The 23612-nt window shown below is 53.4% G+C and overlaps 1 protein-coding gene across 3 annotated transcripts; it reads right to left on the bottom strand.

Moving 5' to 3' along the window:
• Positions 1–1209: 1209 nt before the first annotated feature.
• On the bottom strand, positions 1210–23612 carry LOC112655519 (signal transducer and activator of transcription 5A). Of its 3 annotated transcripts, none has more exons than XM_025440674.3 (19): positions 23555–23612; positions 22127–22264; positions 21632–21788; positions 20355–20444; positions 17861–18035; positions 11239–11369; positions 10827–10978; positions 10009–10164; positions 9426–9605; positions 7669–7756; positions 7444–7566; positions 6986–7078; positions 6272–6478; positions 5585–5679; positions 5359–5489; positions 4754–4909; positions 4029–4080; positions 3610–3717; positions 1210–2630 (listed from the first exon to the last, which is right to left on the bottom strand). In XM_025440674.3, exons 2-19 carry the CDS (start codon positions 22252–22254, stop codon positions 2468–2470), a joined length of 2385 nt encoding a protein of 794 aa, XP_025296459.1. In that variant the 5' UTR covers positions 22255–22264; positions 23555–23612; the 3' UTR covers positions 1210–2467. The 3 variants fall into 3 exon arrangements, with proteins under 3 accessions (XP_025296459.1, XP_025296458.1, XP_025296460.1); XM_025440673.3 differs by lacking the exon at positions 23555–23612 and adding an exon at positions 23101–23251; XM_025440675.3 differs by lacking the exons at positions 21632–21788; positions 22127–22264; positions 23555–23612 and adding an exon at positions 18362–18511.

The raw sequence follows: 23612 nt of genomic DNA on the forward strand, positions 1-23612 counted from the left end.
GAGTTGAGTGCCCCTGGCTGCTGGTCACTGTAGCCCACCTCTGGGGCCCCAGCTCCTCCCCCGCCTCACGTTGGCCCGCGGCCTCCAGGGCGGGGGGGGGGGGGGGGGGAGGGGGGAGGGGGGCAATCCGCAGCCGCCTCCCCCCCCCCCCCCCCCCCCCCCCGGGCTTGCAGACCTCTGCAAGCCGCACCAGCCTGGCTGGGGTCAGATAAGCGCTACCTCAGGGGGCTCGGGGTGAAGATACTCCCACCCCACCCCACAGCCTCCCCTCCCACAGCCGCTCCATTATCGCTTTCTCTTCAGTTCCCTCGGCGGGGATGAACGGAAACGCTCCACCGGCTGCGGGGCCGGGCCGAGGGCGGCGATAATCCGCAGACGTCGACGCGCCCACTCGGCCGGCTCCCCGCCCCCGCCCCCGCCCCCGCCCGGGAGCCGAGCGCCGAGCAGACCGCGCCGCCCGCCGAGATGCGGGGGGAGATTAGCGGCCGCCCCGCCCCGCCCCGCCCGGGGCCCCTGCGCCTCCTGCGCCTCCCGCGGCGGCCTGCGCACCCCTCCTCCCCGCTTTGAGCTCCGAGGAAACCTCGCGAGTAGGTCCTGGCTCCCCAGTCCGGGCCCCGCCTCCCCTCCCCGCCCAGGGCCCCAGTGACAGCCCCTGGGCCGCCAGCAGGCCGGAGCCAGGGGGTCCCAATGGGAGACCGTCCTGCCCGCCCAGCTTCCCTGCGGGTCACCGGCCCGCCGGCCCTTCGAACGGGCTGGTGGCAGCGGGATGGTGCCACCTGCTGGCGTCCGGGGAGAGGCCTCGGGAGGAGGGACTGGTGGGGAGGCGCTGCCGCCCCGGCCCGGCCCCGGCCCTCCGCCAAGGGCGGGCTGCACGATCGCTTGGAGCGGCGACTGATGCGGAGAGGCCCGGACCCCCGGACCCCGTTCTTCCCGCTCCCGGCCCCTACCCCGGAATTCCCGCCCCACCTTTCCCCAAGGCCTCAAGCGCTACTCGTTCCGTCGTCTGAGCAGCGCACTGACAGCGACCCGGGGCTGGACAGCATCCTCAACACACGGAAAAGGGAGCAGAGTTGTAGCTTTAGAAACAATTACAGCATCAGGCACACAGGAGGGAAGGGCAATGCAGCCCCAGTGCCAGGGATCCCCATTCCCAAGGAGCAGGCGGGGCAGGGGCGGGGGCTGCCCAACCAGGAGCCGCACCACCAAACATATGAAAAAAAAAATACTTTATTCAAAAACACTGTTTACACAAATGTGTGGCCTATGTACAAAGTACACAAGAATCCCTCTCCTTGTCCCCACCTTCCTTCAGGGATGTTTAGACCTGAGACTCCCCACCTTCTGCCAACAGCGGCCCCCCACTGCATGTCTCATAGCCTCAGAAGGAGGGGCGCATGAGGCTGGGAGCCAGGCTTTCTCAGACCTCAGCGTTATGCAATGGTGATGAGGCCTGTTCCAGGTGTACCCCCCAGCAGAGTGGACAGAGACAGGCTTTTACCCCTCGCTCCAGATTGCACAGGCCTGCGGCAAGCAGCTATAATTGATGCTGTCTCTTACTGCAGGGTTTTTTCTTCCAGGAGGGGAGGGAATCAACACTGAAGTCCCGGGCCCTCTGTTCACCCACCATGTCCTAGACCTGTTCCTGGCCGTGTCCTACCTCTCCTGGGAGCAAGGTTGCAGAGCGTCAGGGAAAGGTGGCTGAGGCCGGATGGAGGGAAGGGGAGAGAGTTGGAAAGAGAACAGGACTGGGCAACAGCACCACAGATGTGAAGCCCAAGTACCCTGGTGGAGGCCAGGAGGCCAAGAAACTACATGCTTACAGCAGCCCTGACAGACCCGACTCCAGTGACCCATTTCTGCTGTATTAGGGCCACGGCCTGGATAAGCACTTGGTTCACAAAAGTCACAAGTCCATAGTCATTAAACTATAAAATATTACTCAAAATTGAACCCCTGGCCTCCCTCCCGAAGGGAAGAATCAATAGACCAACACACGTTGAGAGCAGATGCACATACATAAATGCACATGTACAAGCTTTGGGAGTCAAAGCTTCTAACTCAGGAGTACGACTTAAGCTTAGAGACATGACCTGCCTCCGGGGCCCTTCTTGAATAATTTCATTCAAACAAGTGCTAGGCAGTAAAGGCCCCTGCAGGAATAGGTTTGCCTGCATTGCGTGCCTGCAATAGCAGCAAAAGCGGCCCCTTCTACAACAGATACAGGCCCCAAGTGCTCTTGGGATGCCCTGATCTGAAAAGCAAGAGGGTGGCTGCTGTCCCAGGAGGACAAAGGCAAGACAGGCACATCTTGTGTGTCCGCACGCACACACATGCACACACACACGTACGTGTGGACATGTGCTGCCAGCAGAGGCACCAATATATGCACAGCAACACTAAAATCACAATTAACATGACCCCTTCACACTGAGTGTTGTTTCCAAAGAGAAGCCTGGGATTCAAGCATTCATGAGAGGGAGCCTCGGGCCGCAGTGAAAAGACCAGCAGGTGGGGAGAGGCGGGGGTCCAGACTGTCCATTGGGCGGCGTAAGAGTTCCTCCACATGCCGGGCTACGTCCATGGTCTCGTCCAGGTCAAATTCTCCATCCTGGTCAAGGACGGAGTCAGGGCTGGGAGGGAGAGGGTGAGGGAGGTCAGAGGGAGCTGGTGTGCCTCCGGCCCCCTCCGCACTCAGACTACAGTCTCATGGGAACACGACTGGCTCTGCCTGGACGCCTCCCTAACCCCAAATTGAAAACGTCAGTTGTTGGCTCATTGGGAGATACTCAAGTTCTAGTCTCAACTCTCACTGCCTTCTTCAGTGGATTCAGAGAGTTCCTCTCCCTGCCCCTGTCTCTGTCATCCTCTGCAAAACGGGGCGGTTGGGCCAGTGAGTTTGGCCCACTGCAATGCTATTCCGCTCTATCCTGGGCTCCTTCTGAACACCTACATCAGGTGTCATGTCACCTTAGCCACCTGTTAGGTAGGTATTTACTCCACTTTACAGAGGGGAAAACTGAGGCTCAATTTGGAAACTTGCGCAGGGCCACCTGGCTGGCAAATTGATTCAGGACTGGTCTTTGTGACTTGTAACCCATGGTCATCCCACTGTAGCTTGTGCCTCCCAGGCACCCAGACACATCCAGCTGGGGCCACCCATGGCTCAGAAGAGAATTATTTCTCTGCCCTGGAAACTCCAGAGGAAAGCAATTGATACCTTGTTTCCACCCAACTCTTAAGAACAACAGCTTCACCTGAGCTAAATGCTTTTACCTGTACTCTCTCAGTCCTGCCCCCAATCCCATGTGGTAGGTATTCTTGCCTTTATTTTACAGATGAGGAAACTGAGCATCTGGGAGGCTCAATAATTTTCCCAAGGCCACATAGCTAGTCAGCCTCAGAGCAAGGAGCCTGCTATGTGTAGCCCATGCTCTACACTTTTTACTGACTGATCCCCCTCCCTGCACCTGGGTACATGCTAGAGCCCAGCCTGGGTGGTCTTAGACCTACAGGAGCTCTGGGTCCCTTTGCCCACCAGCCCTCTGGGGGCCCAGCCTGAGGCCAGGTGCCCAGGTCCTCCCCGAGAAGCCCCGTGAGAACACAACCTACTTTTGTGGGTACATGTTATAATGAGCCTGGGGGCACACGGCCGGGGAGGGGGCCTGGTCCATGTAGGTGGCGCTGGCCCCAGCAGAATCTGTAGATGCGCTCACAAACCTGCAGGAGAAACGAGGCAGAGCCTCAGCGGCCTCACGGCAGCAGCTGACCTGGGGAGGGCCCAGGGGGTATGGAAGGACAAAGTGCCCACTGTGCCTGGGACTCCAGATGTGGGCCTGGGGCCCTGGGTACTGGTCCCACTGATACTAAGCCCAGTTCCCTCTCCAGGGGGAAACTGAGCCAGGTTTCAGGGGGAAGGGAGGGCTGGGCCACGCAGGGCCTGTGAGCGGGAGGGGCAGTGGTGAGGGGTGAGGGGTGCTGAGGGGAAGAGAGAGGCAGTGGGAGGCCAGAGCTGGACCCTGGGTACTTACTCAGGGACCACCTGCTTGATCTGTGGCTTCACGTATCCGTCTACTGCTTTAGCTGCCAAGAGGGGGGACAGTGATGAGAACCAGTCTCTGGGAGCTCAAGCCCACCGCATGCAGCCTGCCTCCTATTCCCATCCCCCAGGGCCTTGGCAGGGATGAGATTTCCCAGACTATTCCTATAAACACCTGCTGATGGCCTCGGCCTCAGGGCCACCCAGACCCCATTGCTCACTCGCTCCTCGCCCCACCTCTGCCAAGGAAGTAAAATCAATGCCAAGCAGCAAACCCAACAACGGATTGGGGACAAGTTGAAGATGAAAAACTTGTCCATTTTGCTTCCTACACTCAACTGGCAGGGTGGGGGGGAGCGGGGACAGGTTTGAGGGTGGGAGTCCTGAGAGCAGCCCATTAAGATAGGAGTAACAGGTGATCTGCCAGTATGATTATCCTGCCTCCTTTGCCAGCACTGGTGTCTCTTCTTCCCAGAGTGCAGAAGGGAGAATCCACCCAGCTTTTTGGTTTGCAGAGAAGACAACTGGGTCAGAGGCTTTGATTTCCCTCTCGGTTGTAAGTTCTGAAACCCCCTCCATGAGTTCTGCACCAAGCCATGGACCCAGTCCACAGGGGAGATGGACCCTGGGCTCCTCCTGGGGAGTCCCCGCTGCCTGGCCCCAAGAGCTTTGTCTACAGGCTGAGGAAGGGCCCAGGACCATCAGGGTGAGACACACCGAACACAGGAGTGTAATACTTGGAGAAGACCTCATCCTTGGGCCGGTCGGGAAATACGTAGATGAGATAGTTCAGGTCCCCCAGCCGGTCCGCCAGAGACCGGATAGAGAAGTCGCGTGTGGTGAACGGCTTCAGGTTCCACAGGTTGCGGTCAGCTGTGAAAGGGAAAGGCTCATTCCCACCACCCACTACCCTCAGGGGCAGGGGCATGGGGTTTGAGATCAGGCTTGTAGAGACATTTGGGGTTTTACTAGCCTGCTCTGACAGCCCACCCCTTGTCTTGTGCTCCTCTGGCATAGGGGTGAGTAAGTGACCATGGGACCATTCTACCCAGCGAAACAAGCAAGGAGATGCCAGGAAGGCTAGGTCAGGGCAGAGAAAGGAGAAGAACCCAGAACTGCTGAAGAACTTCCCCAGCAGCTCTGGAGGCTACGGGGCCAGTGATTTTAGGTTCTCCACAATGGAAGATGGTAGAAAGGAAATTCAGGTCAAGTCTTTCCCCTGGTGAAACCTTTTAAGGATGCAGATGTCATGGAGAATGGGGAGCAAGGACATGGGAGCCCAGGTTCCTGGGGCCAGAGTGTGGGCAACATAGAGCACTCACGAGAGTCAAACTTCCAGGCAATGGTGATGCCCCCAATTTCGGAGTCGCTAAAGCGCAATAAAAAGGTCCCATCGGGCTTGTTGATGAGCAGGTCATGGGCCTGTTGCTTATTCACAAAACCTAGGATGGCCCTGGGTGCATGAAGCATAGAGTGTCACTACTGGGCCAGCGTCTCCTGCTCCCTGAGCCCATGGCCTCCCAAACCCTGGGCCTCTCCATTCCTCACCCGTCATTCCAATGGGGCTTGTGATGCTTCTTCAGCACTTCCATGACCCCATCGAACCACTGCCAGAAGGTATAGTTCCAGCCGGGCAAGTTCTCCTGAGAGCCCCCAGGAAACCCTCAGTCAGTCAGGGTTTGTGGCCCGGTCATCACAGGTGGCCCAGGAAACAGTCAGTGCCCTCTTGTACTCACACATACTCTCAATTCCTCACCTGACCTGCCCCCCACTCAGCAGTCCCTAAACGGACACAACCCCAGCCCGTAGCCTAGCGATGGGACAGTAAACCCGACTCTCCTCTCAGACACAGAGGTTGGGGGTAGGAAGTGCCCAGAATTCTCTGAGCTGGACGAGACCTCCAAAGTCATTTCTACTATAAGGTACGGGGGGGAAACTGAGGCACAGAGCCGTGAAGGGCCTGGCCATAGTTAACAGATCTAGGACAGGGATCCTGACTCCCAGCCCCAGGGTCCTTCCACTGTCCTGCTCTGGCTCTTAGAGCTAAGTGCAGTTTCTCATTGCCCCTTCCTCCATTCCCTGGGGTATTAGCTCCTGTCTCTCCTGGCTATAGGAGAGGGCAACTCAGGATGGAGGGTGGGGCACTGACTGAGGCCAGTAACCTGTCTGTGAGGTGGGGAGAGACTGGCAGGGCATGGGTGGTCCCAGGCAGGCAGCTGGAGGCAGTTCCCTCACCCTGTTGAACTGGGACCAGGACACCGACATGCCGTTATAGTCTTCAAGGTGGCTGCTGCTGCTGTTGAACAGTTTCTGCGCCAGGAACACGAGGTTCTCCTTGGTCAGGCCCCGGTTACTCTGCACTTCGGCCTTGAATTTCATGTTGAGCGCCTCACACAGCTGTGGCCACAGCACTTTGTCAGGCACGGCGAATGGCACCCTGCCCTGAGAGGGAAAGAAGAAATATTTATACACACACACACACACACACACACACACACATACACACACTCAGATACACAGATACCACTCGAGACAGGACTAAGAAAGATCCAGAAAAGGAGACACAAACACGAGAGAAAGAAAGGCAGGGTGGCAGGGGCAGAGGGGTGGGCATACGGTGATAAGAGACCCAGACTAGGAGTCTGGGATAGAGATCAAGGACTCAAACCACAAGCTGAAGTGAGATCAGAGACCAGAGCCCAAAGTCTAAGCTCACAGATTTAGGAAATCCCAGTCCCGAGACCCAGACCCCAGATGGTGCCTGAGGACGTGCCATGGGTGGCGCACTCACACAAGCTGCTCCTTACCTTACCTCAGCTCTGATGTGGCCGTGGGGCTGGTGGGGGATCACCCAGCAGGGGCCCAAGGGGTTGGGGCCTACCCAGGGAGACTCCTAGGACCCAGGGGGGCTGGGGTGGGGGCTGAGCTGGGACTCCCACGAGGACTCACCGGCTCGGCAAAGGCATTGTCCCACAGCACGGTGGCCGTAGCATTGTGGTCCTGGCTGCCGTGAACAATGACAACCACCGGAAGGGACAGAGTCTACAGGAGTTAAAGGAATGAGTATAGAAGGCACACAAGCACCCACCTTGCCCTCACGTAGCCCTCATTCCTCACCCAAGATCCCACCCACAAGCCCTCTCAATCAAACCAAGGCAAAATCAAACAAACACAACACAGCAGGCTTCTTCTTGGCCCATTACCTAAGCTCTGTGGCTGGTACCAGATTATAACTTAGCAAGCAGGCACCAGCAGACTGAAAGCAGGTTTTCTGATAGCCTCATGGGCTAAATGGTCCGTGACCGGGTGAGGATTCAGAACTCTGGCTTTCCCAAACCAGTCAGGTGGCCTCGGATAATCTTCACCTTTCTAGGTGACCTGTGGGGGCTGGTAGAGCCCGGCCTCACCTTCACCTGGAACACAAGCTCGTTGCTGCCAACGCTGAACTGAGACTCAAACAGGACTGTGAACTTCTCCTCTGTCACAGACTCTGCGCCCCTCCGGTCAGCACGCTTGATCCTCTTTAGGGACTGCAGGGTAGGGCATGGGGGCGGCGGATGAGGAGAGAGCGCTGGTTACAGCTACTTGGCCCTGGGCAGACATTCCCTCCAGGGGTCAGGCCTTGGCCTCACCATGTTTCTGAAGTGCGCACTCAGAGTGCAGGTGGCTTGGTGATACTCCATCACACAGCAGTTGTTCAGGATCTCTCCACTGCACTCACTGAGAAGGAGAGGAGAGCCCTGTCATGTGGGCCCCGGCCAGGAGCAGGGCTCTGTGCTTGCCCTGGGCCGGAGGTTCACGCCGGGGAAGCCCTCCAGCAGCCCAGGCCTCGTCCCCCAAGAGCATTTTATCTCCAGGTGCCAGGGTGGCTGTCAGTTAAGTGGCTGACTCTTGATGTCGGCTCAGGTCATGGTCTCAGGATTCAGGGGATCAAGCCCAATGTTGGGCTCCGCATTCAGCATGGAGTCTGCTTGTCCCTCTCCCTCTGCTCCTCCTTCTGCCCCTCTCCCCGCTCTTTCTCTCTCAAAAAAAAGAAAGAAGAAAGAAGAAAGAAAGAAAGAAAGAAAGAAAGAAAGAAAGAACGAACGAACGAACGAAAGAAAGAAAGAAAGAAAGAAAGAAAGAAGAGAAGAGAAGAGAAGAGAAGAGAAAGGAAGGAAGGGTGTTTCTCTCCATGTCTTGGGCTTACTTTCTCATTAACCTGAGAGTAAAGCAAAGTCTTCAACGGTGGGCTCTGGGTCTCTGTCATTAGGTTAAAAATTCCTTCAACATTGAGATTGATGTGGGGACCTTCAGGGCCCTCTGGCAGCTTCTAATGCACTTAACAATAAAAACCATGACCACAGCCAACAAGGACCCCATGGTCAAACCCTGCCCCAGTTCCCTGGCCTTAGTGGGTTCTTCTCCCCTCACATAGGACAAGGGGAGCCATGCTGACTTGTCTATTTGCTGAACATGCAGACTTGGTGCTACCTCAGGACTTTGGCACCTGTTCTTCCTATTGCCCCAAACATTCTTGACTTTCTTGTTTAGGTCTCAATTCAAATATCTCCTCAAAGAGGCCTTCTCCAGCCACTCACATGGTGAGGTAACATCTATCCAGATGCTGTGGCATCACTCTGTTTTCATTTTCTTTCTAGAGTTCATCACTTTTTGACACTGCTGTATTATTACAAGCATATAATTGTCTCCCTCCTGAGCCAACATGTAAGCTCTAAGAGAATGAGAACCTCTTTGCCTTCCTGTCCCCAGACCCCATGGTAGGCACTCGATACACAGGACCAAGTCTCCCACTTCACTCATTTATGCCCTCATCCATTCATTCACTGCATCCTTTGTGGGCAGCCTGCCCTGATCCCTGGATCCCACTCGGGGTTCTCTAGCCACATAAGCCTTCTCTCCACTCTCCTTTTGGTCAAGGCCCATGTTCTCTCTGTCTGAAAGTCGTCTCTCTCTTCTCCCTCCACATGGTCTCACTAGCCACTCCCATTCACCTGCATCCCAACACTGCCATCCTGCCCCCTGCCCCAAGACCTCCTTCTGCAGGGCCCTACATCTCCCCTGTCACACACAATACTCTTCTCATGACTGCCACCTGCTCTGCTGGGTTAGGCAAAGACGGGACCAAGTACTGTGCGGATCATCGCTGTGTCCCAGTGATTAGCACGGGTGCTTGAACAACCCAACAGTGCAATCCATGCAGACCAACTATGTGCCAAAGGAACAAAATATATACCAGGACAGACAGAATGAGCTAGAGAGACACTGGACTATTGCTGCAGAAAGGGAGGCTGAGCTGCTCCATCACACAGGACCCTGGCTACAGAATAGACATGAGCTTCCAGGCCAGAACGGAGGGAGGGGAAGGCAGGGACTGAGGCACACGTACTTGCGAGCGTTCTCATTCTTGAGCAGTGACTTGGCCTGCTGCTCACTGATGATGGTGGCCTTCACCTGGGGGGGGTTCATGTGCACGTTCAGCTTCCCGCCCACCAGCAGGCGCACTGTCGCTGCAAACTTGGTCTGGGTCTTCAGGACCTGAGGGGGCTGCTTCTCAATAATGAATGTGCTGCAAGGACACAAGGGACCAGACCAGACATGATGCTGGCTCAGGAGAGGGGCCCTGGTCCCCCTTGTGGGGAGGCTACTGGGGTTTGGCAGGTAAAGGAAGAGCACGTGGCATAGCTCCTGTTCCCAGAGAGGCCACTGAGAAGTCAGAGGAGACGGTGGGCCAGGGGAGGGGGACAGTGAAATGACTCAGCAGCTGGCACAGGCTGGCGGGGGCTGGGAGGAGTCCACATAGCGCCCACAACAGAAACCAAGCAGCCATTGCAACTGAGGACAGAGGGCTTTGGGACCCGGGCAAGAGACAAGGACTCAGACAGGAGCTGCCCCCCAACCCCAGGGGACAAAGCACCTGCCTCCCCCAAGGCAACCACCCGGGGCTGGGCGTGGCCAGAGGCAGCAATCACCTGGTCACCAGGGCTGAGATGATGTCTGTGATGGTGGCATTGACCTCGGCCAGCATCTCCTCCACTGGGCCGGGGATGGGCAGCTGCTGGCAGAGGTGCTCAGCTCTGCGGATCTGCTGCCGGTTCTGCCAGATGATCTCGGCCAACTTCTCACACCTGCACGGGGGCCCCAGGCCACCGGGAGGGCAATAGAGTCACCCCATCGCCCGGGCTCCAGGCCCCAAGTCCCAGCTCCAGCCTCACCAGGGAAGGCTCTGTACCTAAGCTCCCGCCCCTGTTCACAGAGCAGAGCAGAGCAGAGTGCCCTGCCTCTCAGGAACACACAGAACCATCTGGGAGCAGCAACTCCAAACTGAGTCCACTCAGCCTGAGTGTTGCTCCGCACACCCAGCCCTGCCCTCCTGCCCCCTCCCTAGTACAGTGACTCCCTTCCTGGGCAGGTGGCACAAGATGGGGGCCCCAAAGTCGCTATCAGAAACCAGAACCCGGGATCCCTGGGTGGCGCAGCGGTTTGGCGCCTGCCTTTGGCCCAGGGCGCGATCCTGGAGACCCGGGATCGAATCCCACATCAGGTTCCTGGTGCATGGAGCCTGCTTCTCCCTCTGCCTGTGTCTCTGCCTCTCTCTCTCTCTCTGTGACTATCATAAATAATAAAATAAAAATTAAAAAAAAAAAAATTTAAAAAAGAAACCAGAACCCCTAGTGAACGAAGCCTTGCCACGGGGTGGAGCGAGCTGGCTGCTCAAGGAAACGCAGGAGGCAGAATGAGCAGCTGGTAGCACCATTCCTGCCCCGGGCCACCCCCCAGCCACCATTACCAGGACTGTAGCACGTCCAGGCTGCCCTCGGGGGGCCCTCCGTTCCCTGCCAGCTGCTGCCGCCGCTTCCACTGGATCAGTTCATCGTCCAGGATGATGGTCTGCTGCTTCCGCAGCAGCTGCAGGGTCTTCTGGTGCTTCTCGGCCAGCTCCTGAAGGGAGGTGGGGACAGCAGGCCCTCCTGGGCTCCCAGACAACAACCCTGCAGGCCTCACTCGGGAGGCACAGGCCTTCCCCTCTCCCAGACCTGCTCTGCCTCAAGTGCCCCCCACAGGAAAGAAGGATCTGGCCTCCAGCTCTCTCGGGTCCTGCTCTCTTCCTGGCCTTAGCCCTCCCTCGGGTTTCGCGGGTAGCTCAGGATGCGGACTGCAAAGCTTGGGAGGAGAGGAGAGAGGACGCAGATCCCACTTACCACGCGGTACTGCTGCAGCGTCTGGGCCTCACGCTGCAGCCAGGCCTCCAGGGACACTTGCTTCTGCTGGAGGGCCGTCTCCCGGCTCAGGCGCTCCTGGGGATTCAGCTGCGCCAGCTGGGAAAACTGAGCTACAGGAGGGGACAGGACACCCATCACCATCATCTCCCAGCTTCCTGTAGGAAGCCCCGTGCAACACACGCACCTGTTCTGGAGAAAACACCCTCGAGGGTCTGCCTGACATCTGACCAATGGAACCTGGGCTCCTAGCGGCCAGGGGGGCCAGACCTGAGCAGGCTCTGGTCCCTGGCCTCTCCACTCTGATCTCCCCTTTAGGGAGTGTGCAGCCAGAAGGAAGCCTGAGGGCACAGCGAGGAGGATCCCGCCTTGAGGCCTCCCCTCCCACCTCAGTCTACACAGCTGCCTGCCACACAGGGGTCCAGCATGGAGCCTCGCTGCCTGGTTCGCCCTGTGCCCTCACCGTTTACTACTAACTGGGTGAACTGGGGCAAATCATTTCACTCTTCGGGGCCTCTGTCCGTCCATGTGCAAAATGGGAGAATCTCGACCCCTGCCTCAGTGGGTCGCTGAGGATTACAGAAGTGATGATGCACAAAAGGCTCAAGGAACCGCCCTGCACAACATGGATGATGTAGGTGTTAGTCCTGGCTGGTTATAGTGGCTTACAGAGCAGGTTTTTTTTTTTTTTTAAGATTTTATTTATTTATTCACAAGAGACAGAGAGAGAGAGAGGCAGAGACACAGGCAGAGGGAGAAACAGGACACAGAGAGAGAGAGAGAGAGAGAGAGAGAGAGAGAGAGGCAGACACAGGCAGAGGAAGAAGCAGGCTCCATGCAGGGAGCCTGACGTGGGACTTGATCCCGGGTCTCCAGGATCATGCCCTGGACTGAAGACGGTGCTAAACCGCTGAGCCACCTGGGCTGCCTACAGAGCAGTTTTAAAGGGTGACAGAGCCCAGTGGCGGCTCGGTCCTACCCATGTCATAGGGCAGAGCCTCCTCAGGGAAGCTCCAGCCTTGCTGGCCTGGATCCCACCCCTGGAGCACAGCAGCCTTTCCTAGGGAAGAGGTGTTTCTCTAGGGGCTGGGAGGAGCCTAACATGTTTGTTTGTCCAGGTTCGGTTACTGTGAGCTCAGCTGACCAACCAGAAGGAGATGGAGAGGCATGGAGAGGGACAGAGAGGGACAGAGAGAAGGCAAGAGAGAACGTCCAGGGCCCACTGGCCACACAGAAGCAGCAAGATTCTCTCAGGAGAGGGAGGCAGCTTCTCTCCAAACTAGTGTTGGGACTCACCCATGGCAGCAGCAATAGGGAGTCAGGGAAGCCTCCTTACCCTTTTACCAAAAATGTATTATGAAATACTTAAGACCCAGGGAAGGAAGAAGGAATGATGCAAGGAATACCTGTGTATCAATAACCCAGCTTAAGAAACCATACATTTCCACAGTGAAATCACACCTACACCTCCTTCCCTGCTTGCAAACCCATCCCTGCCTCTAAAGGTAACCCCTATCCTAAATGCTGGGATTATGATGCCCTGCCAATCACCTTTCTGGTATCCCATAGGAATATCCTACTGGGACATAGGAATATCCCAGTGTCCTCACTTGGGCTGAGTCAAGGAGATGTGAGCATCGGCAAATCATTGGTTAAGTTCACAGCAGGCCTCGGAGGGCCATGTCACACTGACCTAGGCCCTGTCTCATGGACACACAAACTGAGACAGATTAAAGCAAATCTAGACAGCCCAGAGAAGCCCAGAACGAAAACACAACTGGGAATACGGTTCTGATCCCACTACCCGGGACTGAGAGAGAATACTGTTCAGGTGTGTTACGCAGCAGAGTAGTCCTGAGGCCGCCTCAGAAATCCTGCCACCCAGAGGGAGGTCATGGTGATCCTCACACCTGGGCCCAACCTCCCTAAGCCAATGACCCACTTAGGTCTCTCCTGACACTTTGCAGAAGCTTCTGGGAGGGAGGTCAGAAGATGTGAGGCAATTGTCTTCTCTGCTGAGGTAGCTGAGCCTTCCCTCACACAAACAGATCAACAGTCTGTGTTCCTGATGAGTGAACTTGATAAATGAGACAACTGACATTGCATGATGGGTACAAACCCAAAGCAGAATCTAATCCAAACCCATAAGGAGGAAACAAAAAACCCAGGAATAGGATCGGAAGTACTATGAACCATCAAAGGCTTGGGGTAGAACTGATAGTCTGGGGGTACCTGGATGACTCAGTTAAGCATCTGACTTCTGCTCAGGTCATGATCCCAGGGTCCTGGGATTAAGACTTGCATTGGGTTCCCTGCTCAGTGGGGAGCCTGCTTCTCCTTCTTGCTTTGCCCCTCCCCTCACTCGTTCTCTCTCTCTCAAATAAATAAAATCTTAAAAAAAAAAAAAAAAAAAAAGAACTGAGCCTGAATTCTCCTATTCCCAAATCTAGGAAGAAGGCTGTTCTTTCTCTGGGGTCAGTCTGAGATGGATTCACAGGAAGGCATGCTAGAATCATCTCACCAATATTTACTCAACACCTACTATGATTCTGGCAATGTGTTGAGAAATTCAGAGTACAGGAAATACTGACACAGCAGGGTGAGGAGAGCTCAAATAGTTAAAACAGCATAGGGGCGCCTGGGTGGTTCATCAGTTAAGCATTGGACTCTTGATTTCTGCTCAGATCATGAGATCAGGGTCTTGAGATCAAGCCCTGTGTGGGGCTCTGCGCTCAGGGGGGAGTCCGTTTCTCTCCTCCCTCTCCCTTTGCCCCTCTCCCTGCATGGTCCTTTTTTCTCTCTCAAATAAATAAATCTTAAAAAAAGATAAAATAAAACAGCATAACAGCATTCCAAAAATATTTAAATAGTTTTTAAAAATGAAGGAACAGAGGCAAATAAAATTTAGGGAGAACACAAAATAAACATTAAAATATAGATCTCAATACAACTGTATTAAATAGTACATTAAATATTAGTGGAGTAAACACCTCAATTAAAAGCAGAGATTGTCAGAATACATATAAAAGCAAGATTCAACTATATGGTATCTACATTTTTTTATAAAGATTTTATTTATTTATTCATGGGAGACACAGGAAGAGAGGCAGAGACACAGGCAGAGGGAGGAGAAGCAGGTTCCATGCAAGGAGACCAATGTGGTACTCGATCCTGGGAATCCAGGATCACACCCTGAGCCAAAGGCAGACCCTCAACCACTGAGCCACCCAGGTGTTCCTATCTTATCCTTTTTTTTTTTTTTTTTTTTTTTTTTTACGATTTTATCTATTTATTTGAGAGAGAGGAGAGCTTGAGCAGAGTGTGTGTTGGGGGCGGGGGGGGGGTGGTGGGAGGGCAGAAGGAGAAGCAGATTCCTCACTAAGCAGGGAGCCCAATGCAGGGCTGGATCCCAGGACCCTGGGAACATGACCTGAGCCAGAGGCACTTAACTGACTGAGCCACCCAAGCACCCCAGTATCTACATATTAAATTTTAAAAAACAGGGATCCCTGGATGGCTCAGCGGTTTAGTGCCTGCCTTCGGCCCAGGGCATGGTACTGGAGTTCTGGGATTGAGTCCAGTGTTGGGCTCCCTGCATGGAGCCTGCTTCTCTCTCTCTGCCTGTGCTTCTGTCAATCTCTCTCTGTGTCTCTCATGAATAAATAAATAAAATCTTTAAAAAAAAATTTTTTTTTTAGGGGCAGCCAGGGTGGCTCAGCAGTTTAGTGCCTGCCTTCGGCCCAGGGTCTGATCCTGGAGACCCGGGATCGAGTCCCACATCAGGCTCCCTGCATGGAGCCTGCTTCTCCCTCTGCCTGTGTCTCTGCCTCTCTCTGTGTGTGGCTCTCATGAATAAATAAATAAAATCTTTAAAAAAAATTTTTTTTAAAACACGTATCAAGATAGGCTGTAGCTGTACAGAATAAGAAGGCTGGAGTGGAGGCAGCCCGGGTGGCTCAGCGGTTTAGCGCCGCCTTCAGCCCAGGGCCTGATCCTGGAATCCCAGGATGGAGTCCCATGTCAGGCTCCCTGCATGGAGCCTGCTTCTCCCTTTGCCTGTGTCTCTGCCTCTCTCTCTCTCTCTCTCTCTCTGTCTCTCGGTGTCTCTCATGAATACATAAATAAAATCTTTATTTTATTTTATTTTTTTTAAAGTTGCTTGCATTTTATTTATTTTTTATTTTTTATTTATGATAGTCACAGAGAGAGAGAGAGAGAGAGAGGCAGAGACACAGGCAGAGGGAGAAGCAGGCTCCATGCACCGGGAGCCCGATGTGGGATTCGATCCCGGGTCTCCAGGATCGCGCCCCGGGCCAAAGGCAGGCGCCAAACCGCTGCACCACCCAGGGATCCCTAAATAAAATCTTTAAAAAAAAAAAAAAAAGGAAGGCTGGAGTGGACTTCAAGATAAGAAGTATTACCAGATATCAAGAAAGGCATTTCAAAGTTATCAACATAGCAATCAATCAGAAAGACATAATAAGTATAAACTTATATGCATCTAATAACAAAGCTTCAAAATACACAAAGAATATTTACAGAAATAATTGGAGAAGCATACAATTCCACAATATAATAGTTTTTGATCCTTTTTCAGCATCTGATAGAACAATTAGGCGCCCCCCTCCTCCAAAAAAAATCAATAAAGACATTGACCATGGTGGTTCTTAAAGTGTGGACCAGGGATTCCTGGAGGCTTTCCAAGAACTTTACTGAGAATCTACAAAGCCAAAACTGTTTTCATAAGGTCTGAAGACCTTGTCTTTTTCTCTTTTGATCTCTTATAGGAACACAGTGACATTTTCTAAAGGCTACAAGATATGTGCTCTACAACAAATTGAAAGCAAGACCAAGCTATCTCCTACTAAACCTCACATTAAAGAGATGTGTAAAAATCTAAAAGCAATTCCACTCGCTAAATTTTGTTTTGGAAAACACAGATTTTTTTTTGGTTTGGGGGATTTTTGGGGGTACAACTTTTTAATGTTAACATTATGCATTATGTTACATATGTTAATATTAATTAACTTAAAATTGCTACTTTTAAATGAAATAACTTTGAAATACACATTCTTTCAAAGTCCCAAAGATACATTCACCGAGATAGGACATACACTGGGCCATAAAACATGTCTCAATAAATTTATTTTTATTTATTTATTTATTTATTTTTAATAAATTTAAAAGAACTGAGATCAGGGTGCCTGAGTGTCTCCGTTGGTTAAGCATCTGCTTTCAGCTCAGGTCATGATCCCAGGGTCCTGGGATCAAGCCCCCTATCTAGCTCCCTGGGGAGAAGCACCTCCTCTCCTTCTGCCCCTCCACCTACTTCTGTTCTTTCTCAACTAAATAAATAAAACCTTAAAAAATAATTAACATAAAAGAATTGAGATCATACAGCGTATGTTCTCTGACAATAGTGGGATTCAATAATAAAATGCAACTAAAAAAAAAAAAGACCAAAAGGAAACGCAAGTGAAATCAATAATATGACATCTAGGGAAAAAAAACCCCAAATATTTGGGAATTAAACAATATACTTCTAAATAATATGTAGGCAAAATGATTATTCAGAAAAGAAAATATTTCAAAATCATGAAATTCAGCTAAAGCATTGCTAAGAGAGAAATTTAAGCTCTAAACATATGTATCAGAAAATAAAGGCTAAAGTCAATGACCTGTGGTTTTACCTTAAGAAGCCAAAGAAAGAAGAGCAAAAGAACAGGCAACTTGACACTTCTTAGTCTCACTAGGATGGGGCCTGTGTGGAGTTGGGAGAAGATGGACCATGTCTCAAGACTCCTCAAATTATACTGAGAGTTAATTTGTTCTGAGTTAAATTTTCTTTCCCCACACACTTATCATGACAGTCACTGGAAAACTATAGACCTAGGAGTTTCCACTGTCACCTCCTCTTTCCAGTTCCATATCCTATCAGGGAGGCTCAAGAAGGGGCATTTCTGGAGTTCTACCTTGCCCCAGCCTGGTTCAACAGGAGACTCCCAATCTAAGTCCTTCCTCTGATTGGGGAACACCTTGTCCATATTCATTCATTCATTGAGCTACTCACTGAATACCTACAATTAGGAGAGAATATTGTTTAGTAGAGTACAGGGATTTTATGACATATCTCTAGTTGAGATCTGGTTCCACAACTAATAAACAATCCAGGCCAAATTACCTCCTCTCCTGGAACCTCAGTCCTACCATCTATAAAATAGGGATGATACAAACTATCTACTTCCTGGGGCTGTTGTAAAGTTTGGATTGAAAAAATGCATGCAGGGACACCTGGGTGGCTCAGTTGGTTGAGCATCTGCCTTCAGCTCTGGTCATGATCTCAGGGTCCTGGGATGGAGCCCCTCATCAGGCTCCCTGCTCAGTGGGGAGTCTGCTTCTCCCTCTCCCTTTGCACCCCCCCCGCCCTCCCCCACCCATCCTCTCTCTCTCAAATAAATAAATTAAATCTTAAAAAAACAAAAAAGAAAGAAAAAGGAAAATGCATGCAAAGCCTGAAGTCTGGCCCATCGCAGAGGCTCAATCACAGGGAACCATTACTTTACTCCAAAGCTCCGAGTGAGGCTCTGTGGAAGCAGACACTCACCCTGGATCCTCAGGCTCTCCTGATACTGGATGATGAAGTACTCTTGAGTCTGCTGCAGCTTCTTCAGTTCATTCTCTGTGTCCTGTGTGACCAGTCTCAACTCCTCAAATGTCTGGTTGATCTGGAGGTGTTTCTGGGACATGGCGTCAACCAGGATGCCAGCTGGAGAATTACCCTGGGGACATATTAGAGGGAAAGTATAGGCCACAGTGAGCTGGGCAGTAAGGATGGAAGGCAACCTCAGGCTTTGGGGAACACTACGATCACAGACCCCAAACTTCAAATCTAGAGTAAAAAGGGTAATTTGAGTCAGAAGGATAGTCATTTACCAGAATTGGTGTGGAGTTGGAAAGAAGGAGGGAACACAGGTGACCTGGCAGATTATGGCAACTTCATAAAGCACTACAGAATCTTCTATTATTATAGTTCTGGCGTCCACCAGAATCACCCAAACAGGGTCTCTCTTTGGAGAGACTTGAACTCAACACATCCAGGAGTTACCTGGGTTTTCCTGTGAATGATGATGACCCCTCATTCCACATCCATTCACTGATCCAATGTCTTGGATCGTGAGAGTTGCTGGGGACCCAGTGGAGAACAAGGCTGGGTGAACACACATCATCTGTGTCCTCACACAAGATCTTCTTGTAACTGAGGGAATTTACAGGGGAGGCATCGATAAAGCCTTGGATCTGGCCATTTAAGTGACCTGGTCTGATCTATTCCTTCCACATCTGGCTGAGAGGAGACCAAATCTTCAGGGCCTTTCCAGTAAACTGTTCTCAGAATAAAATCCAAACTCCTTCTATAGCCTCCGCTGCCCTAGCCAGTAGCTTCTGCTTACCGCCGCCCCCCCCCCCCCCCCCCCCGCCCCACTGCTGCCCAAGCACATCAGGTACTTTCCGTTCTTTGAATACACAAACATGTTCCTGCCTCAGGGCCTTTGCACTTGTTCCATCACTCTGGAACATTCTGGCACCAAATCTTCCTAAGGCTGGCATTTCAACTGGCACCTTTTCAGAGTGACTTTCTCTGATGCGTCAATTTCAAATAGTACCACCCTTATCTGAAAGTGTCTTGTTCTTTTTTCTTTCTTTCTTGTCTGCCTCCCTGCACTAGGATATACGCTCCCTGAGTGCTAGAACCTTGTCTGTCTTGTTCACCACAAAATCCCCAAGGGGTAGGTCATCAGAGGTTTTCAAGAACAGCTTGATGTGGTTGGGAGAAGGAATGATGTCCCCTGTGAGCATGACAACCCCTATGCTATAGACATGTATTTCTTAATTGGAGCTAAATTCATTCATATGTTTACAGAGAGTTCTGCGGTGACAACAAGTCAAGGGATATAAAAGTTTCCTAGAAGACTCTTTATGACCTGGCTTTTGCCTCTCTCTGGCTTTACCTATTGGGGTTTCCCAGTTGGCTCCCTTCCCCCCAGTACCACTGGCTACCTGCAAGTCTTCAAATGTGCTAAGACGGTTCCTACCTTCCTACCCACACATACACTCTTGTTACTTTTGCTCATCATTCCTTCCCCCTCACCCCTATAGTTTAGACACCCCTGTCTTCATGACATCCCCCTGCCAGGCTATCCCAGTCTGAGCTGGGTGCTCTTTTCATATATGCCCCCTTAGTACCCAGCTCAGCCCTAGAGAATTTATCACTGCTTGAATTCCTTTTAGGTGAGGACCAGGCCTTTATCTGTCTCCCCAGTCCTAGCCCACAGGACCTCCATAATTGTTTACTGGATGAACTGTAAGATTCCTGACATCAGCATCCACAGCAATAAATAAATAAGCTCCAGGCACTATTCTGTGGTCTGTACCCATGTGATGCCATGTTATGAAATTCATCTTGCTCTACTCTGGATAATATAATGTTCGTCCCATTGTTCAAGCAGATGTGCAATGCTTCCAAGATTACAGAGCTTGGGGGATGAGGTTCTAAGCCTCACCTCTCTGAGCTTGCCAGGGTTCTCTTCTGACACAGATCTCAGCTCCACCTCTCCTCACAGACACCACCAGAGAACATTCCTTATTTCACCTCAGTACCATTTATTAAACGACAAATCATTTCCCTAGTGGTTTGTGATGCCATGTCCAGTGTGGGTTGAATTTCCAGGCATGTGTGCATGTGTATATGTGTGTGTGTTTAGGGCCTCCTTTTCTGTTTCATTGGTCTGTTTGTCTATCCCTGGCCCACACAGTATCTCATTCATCCCTGATACCAACTCCATAAAGTAGATGCTGGTACTATCTCCATTTACAATTGAAAAAACAGGCTAAGCGAAGTTAAGTAACTTACTCAAGTTACACAGCAAGTAAGTGCTTGAGCTAGGGCCTGAAGCCAAGGACTGTACATGCATGTACTGTTCCTTCTCACACTTGCCCATGTCCCTTATCTCTCCAGTGCTCTCTTGCCAGCATTTATAAAACACAGTTGTGTCTGGAGAAAAAGACCTCAGCTCCTGTCCCCACACCTGTGGGACACTCACATTGTTGGCTTCTCGCACCAGCCTCTGTTCATTGTATAGAATATGTCGGATGCAGCGGACCAGCTCCATGGGGCAGCCATCATATGTGTTCTGAAAGAATCCAACAGCAGTTCTGATTAGCCACCCGCCACTCCCACCATGCCGGTCGTGGTGCCATGTGCCCTCCACCTACCCCCCACCTCAACTTTTTTCTCCTCCAGCCTCTGGCTCAGCCTTCCCTGAGAAATCTCAAGAACTGTCACCGACACCACTATCTCTCCTTGACTCGATTTCCACTCCCAAAGCTTTATATTTGGTTTGCAGTGCATTAGAAACTCAGTTCACGAAGTTTACAAAATACTTCCAATCTGCCATCTCCTTTGGCTTTCAGAGCATGGATCCTATGATGCATGCAGAAACTATTATCCCTATTTTGCAGATGAGAAAACTGATGCTCAGAAAGGTTAAGTACTTGTCCAGAGGCAAACAAATGAGCAGATGACTCAAGACTTGGGACATCCAATGCCAAGGTCAAGGTACTTTCTACCATGGCCCTGGCCCTGGGTTCCTATTTTGCCTTCCTCTTCCTCCCAGCTTTCTCCTGTTTCCCTCCTCTTCTGGGATGGACTTTGTATTGCTCTGGAACCCTGCTGCTTGTATTTAAGAAGGGTTCTCTAAAAAATATAAGTAAGTTCCAATAAATGCTTGGCTGTGATTACCACCCACACCCCTTTCCTGCTTCCACAAAAACTTCCTCTCCCCCCTAGACTCTTCCGGATACCTCCCCAACCTTCCCGGTTAAGAAGTCACATCCTAACAACTACGTCCTTCATTCAAGGCTCCTTTATCCAGCTCTCGCCTTCAGGGCAGTTCTGCCCCTCTTCCACCTGACTTCAGCTGTTCTGGCACCTTTAAAAGCGTCTTAGGAGAGATGTCTGGTTGCCTCATTGCCTCATCCCCTCTTTTCTAGGACTTTCAGGTCTTCCTTTCCCTAGCAAAGTACTCTTGACTCAGTCTATCCCCATCCCCTTTGCTTCATCAGTTTAGAATGCCACTTCACCCATCTCTCTTCTGTCCGGTACAAACACACACCTCCTCTTGCTCTGTAGCATGGTAAAGGTATCGACAGGTCTGATTTAGAAAGAGGGGGTGGGGGAAATTGAACAGCAGAAGTCATGGAGCAGCTCAGGGTCACACAGTGAGTCAGTGACCAGGCCAGGAAAAAACCCAGGGGTTCTGATGCTGTAAAGAGAATGCAGACACTGCTTTCCTGCTGATGACCTAGTGTTCACACCCACCTGCAGCTGCGAGGCATAGTGCCCCAGCTTGATCTTCAATAAGAACCCATCTTCCCCGACTTGGTGCTCTGCCTTCTTCTGCAGCTCCTGCACCAGGCCCTCCAGGAGCTGGGTGGCCTGTGCTCGGTCCTGGGGATTGTCCAGGTCAATGGCATCCCTTGGGGCAGGGGAGGGGAGAGAAGCCTACTGTGATGTCTCCTTGGGCAAGAAGGTCAGGAACCGAGAGGGACTTGGAAATCCCAGGCTCTGGTGAAGGGCACTCCAGAGCTCACAAGACTTGTTCCCTGGCAACTCCACAGGCCCTGGAGTCTAGAAACACCCCCTCTCTCCTCCCAGGGTCCCATTTCCCTGTTCCCCTTTCCCAGGGACGCCACCCCTTCCACACAGACGGGCAGAAAGGACCAGAATCACACGAAACCACAAAGAGGAGAGTTAAAGGTCAAGGGGCCTGGCTGGTAGGCCCCGCAGCGGACAGCTCAGGGCAGGGGGACTTACCACGGCTGGCTCTCGATCCACTGCGCTAAGTAGTGCCGAACCTCGATGGGGAAGTGCTGCCCATACAGCACCTGCATCTGGCGCAGGGCATCTCCCTGCAGCTGCTGGGCTTGGATCCAGCCCGCCATGTCTGTTCACCTAGGGTGGGCAGGGGGCTGCAGAGGCGTCTCTCCGCCACAGGGGTGAGGGCTGGGCCTGCCTCCTCCCTGCCGAGCCCACCCATCCCTGGACCGCAGTCAGGCCTGGCCCCTCCCCTCCCACAGACACAGACACGCTTTCCTGTGCGGGAAGAAAGATGGTGAGGAGGGGAAGGCCGCCCTGCCCTCCAACAAGGAACCCGCTGAGGCTTGGGGAGGGGCTCTCGAAAGTCAGGTGCCCTCCCCCTCTTCCTCTCCCCTCGCCCCACCGGGGCTTCCCCGGGGGTGGGGGGGAACAGCTAGAAAACTGAAAGAGAAACTTGACGCCGAGGCCCACGGGCCCTCTGGGGAGGGCTGCAAGAACCCCCACTACCCTGCCTCGAGCCCCCCGAGTCCCAGTTTCTGGGGTGGGGGGCGGGGTGTTATTCTAGCTGAAAGTTTGGGCGACGGCACCGACGGCTCCCGCTAAAAGCTCGCTCGGTCCCCGCCGGCACGTGGCTGGGGTGGTTGGAGGAGGCTGGACGGGGGAGGCAGACGCTGCCTCTTCCACGGCGCCCCCCGGCCGTGCCCCGCGGTCTCCCACGGTCCAGCCCGACAGCGCCCCCTGCTCCCCGTGCGCGGGGACGGCGCCCACCCTCGGCCCCCTCCCTCGGTCCGCGTCCAGCGTCCAGAGCCCGGCACCCTCGCCGCACCGAGGCTCCCTCTCCGGTCCCGGACACCCGTCCCCGCGCCCGGGCCGGCCGTCGGGCTCCGGGCCCCGGGGCGCGGGGGCCGCGGCGGGAGTCGAGCGCCCCGGCTCCGCGCGCGCCGCTCGGGCAGCGCTGCCGGGCCACCCACCTGGTGGCGCCGAGCGGTCGGGCGGCGGGGCCGGCTGTGCGCCCCGCGGCTCTCGCTCGCGGCCCGGGCTCCCGGCAGCGGCGGCGGCGGCGGCGGCTGTTACTACAGGAAGGAGCAGAGAGCAGCGATTTCCTCCTCGAAGGTCAGCTGCCTCCGATAGACCATACACAGCGCGCGAGCTCTCGCCAACACCCCTCCCTGCCTCCGCCCTCGGTCGCTGGCTCCCCTGCGAGTGCGCAGCGGCGGCCGCGGCCCGGGCCCCCGGCGGCGAGGATGGGCGGCGCCGCGCCCGGGGGCTGCCCCGACGGCGGGGTCCCCCGGGAGTCCCAGGCGGCCCTCGCCCGTGGGCCCCGGACCTGCGGGCAGCAGGCTCTGGAGTGGCCGGGGATGGGGGTGGGAGAGCCGGGAAGCCCCGGCTTCTGGAAATCCCAAACCAGGGCCTCAGTTTTCTCACCTGTAAAAAGGGAGGTGGGAAGGGTTGGACTAGCTAGAGATTCCTTCCAGCTCTGCAT

Source organism: Canis lupus, chromosome 9 (genome assembly GCF_003254725.2).
Source record: "Canis lupus dingo isolate Sandy chromosome 9, ASM325472v2, whole genome shotgun sequence".
NCBI lineage: Eukaryota > Metazoa > Chordata > Mammalia > Carnivora > Canidae > Canis > Canis lupus.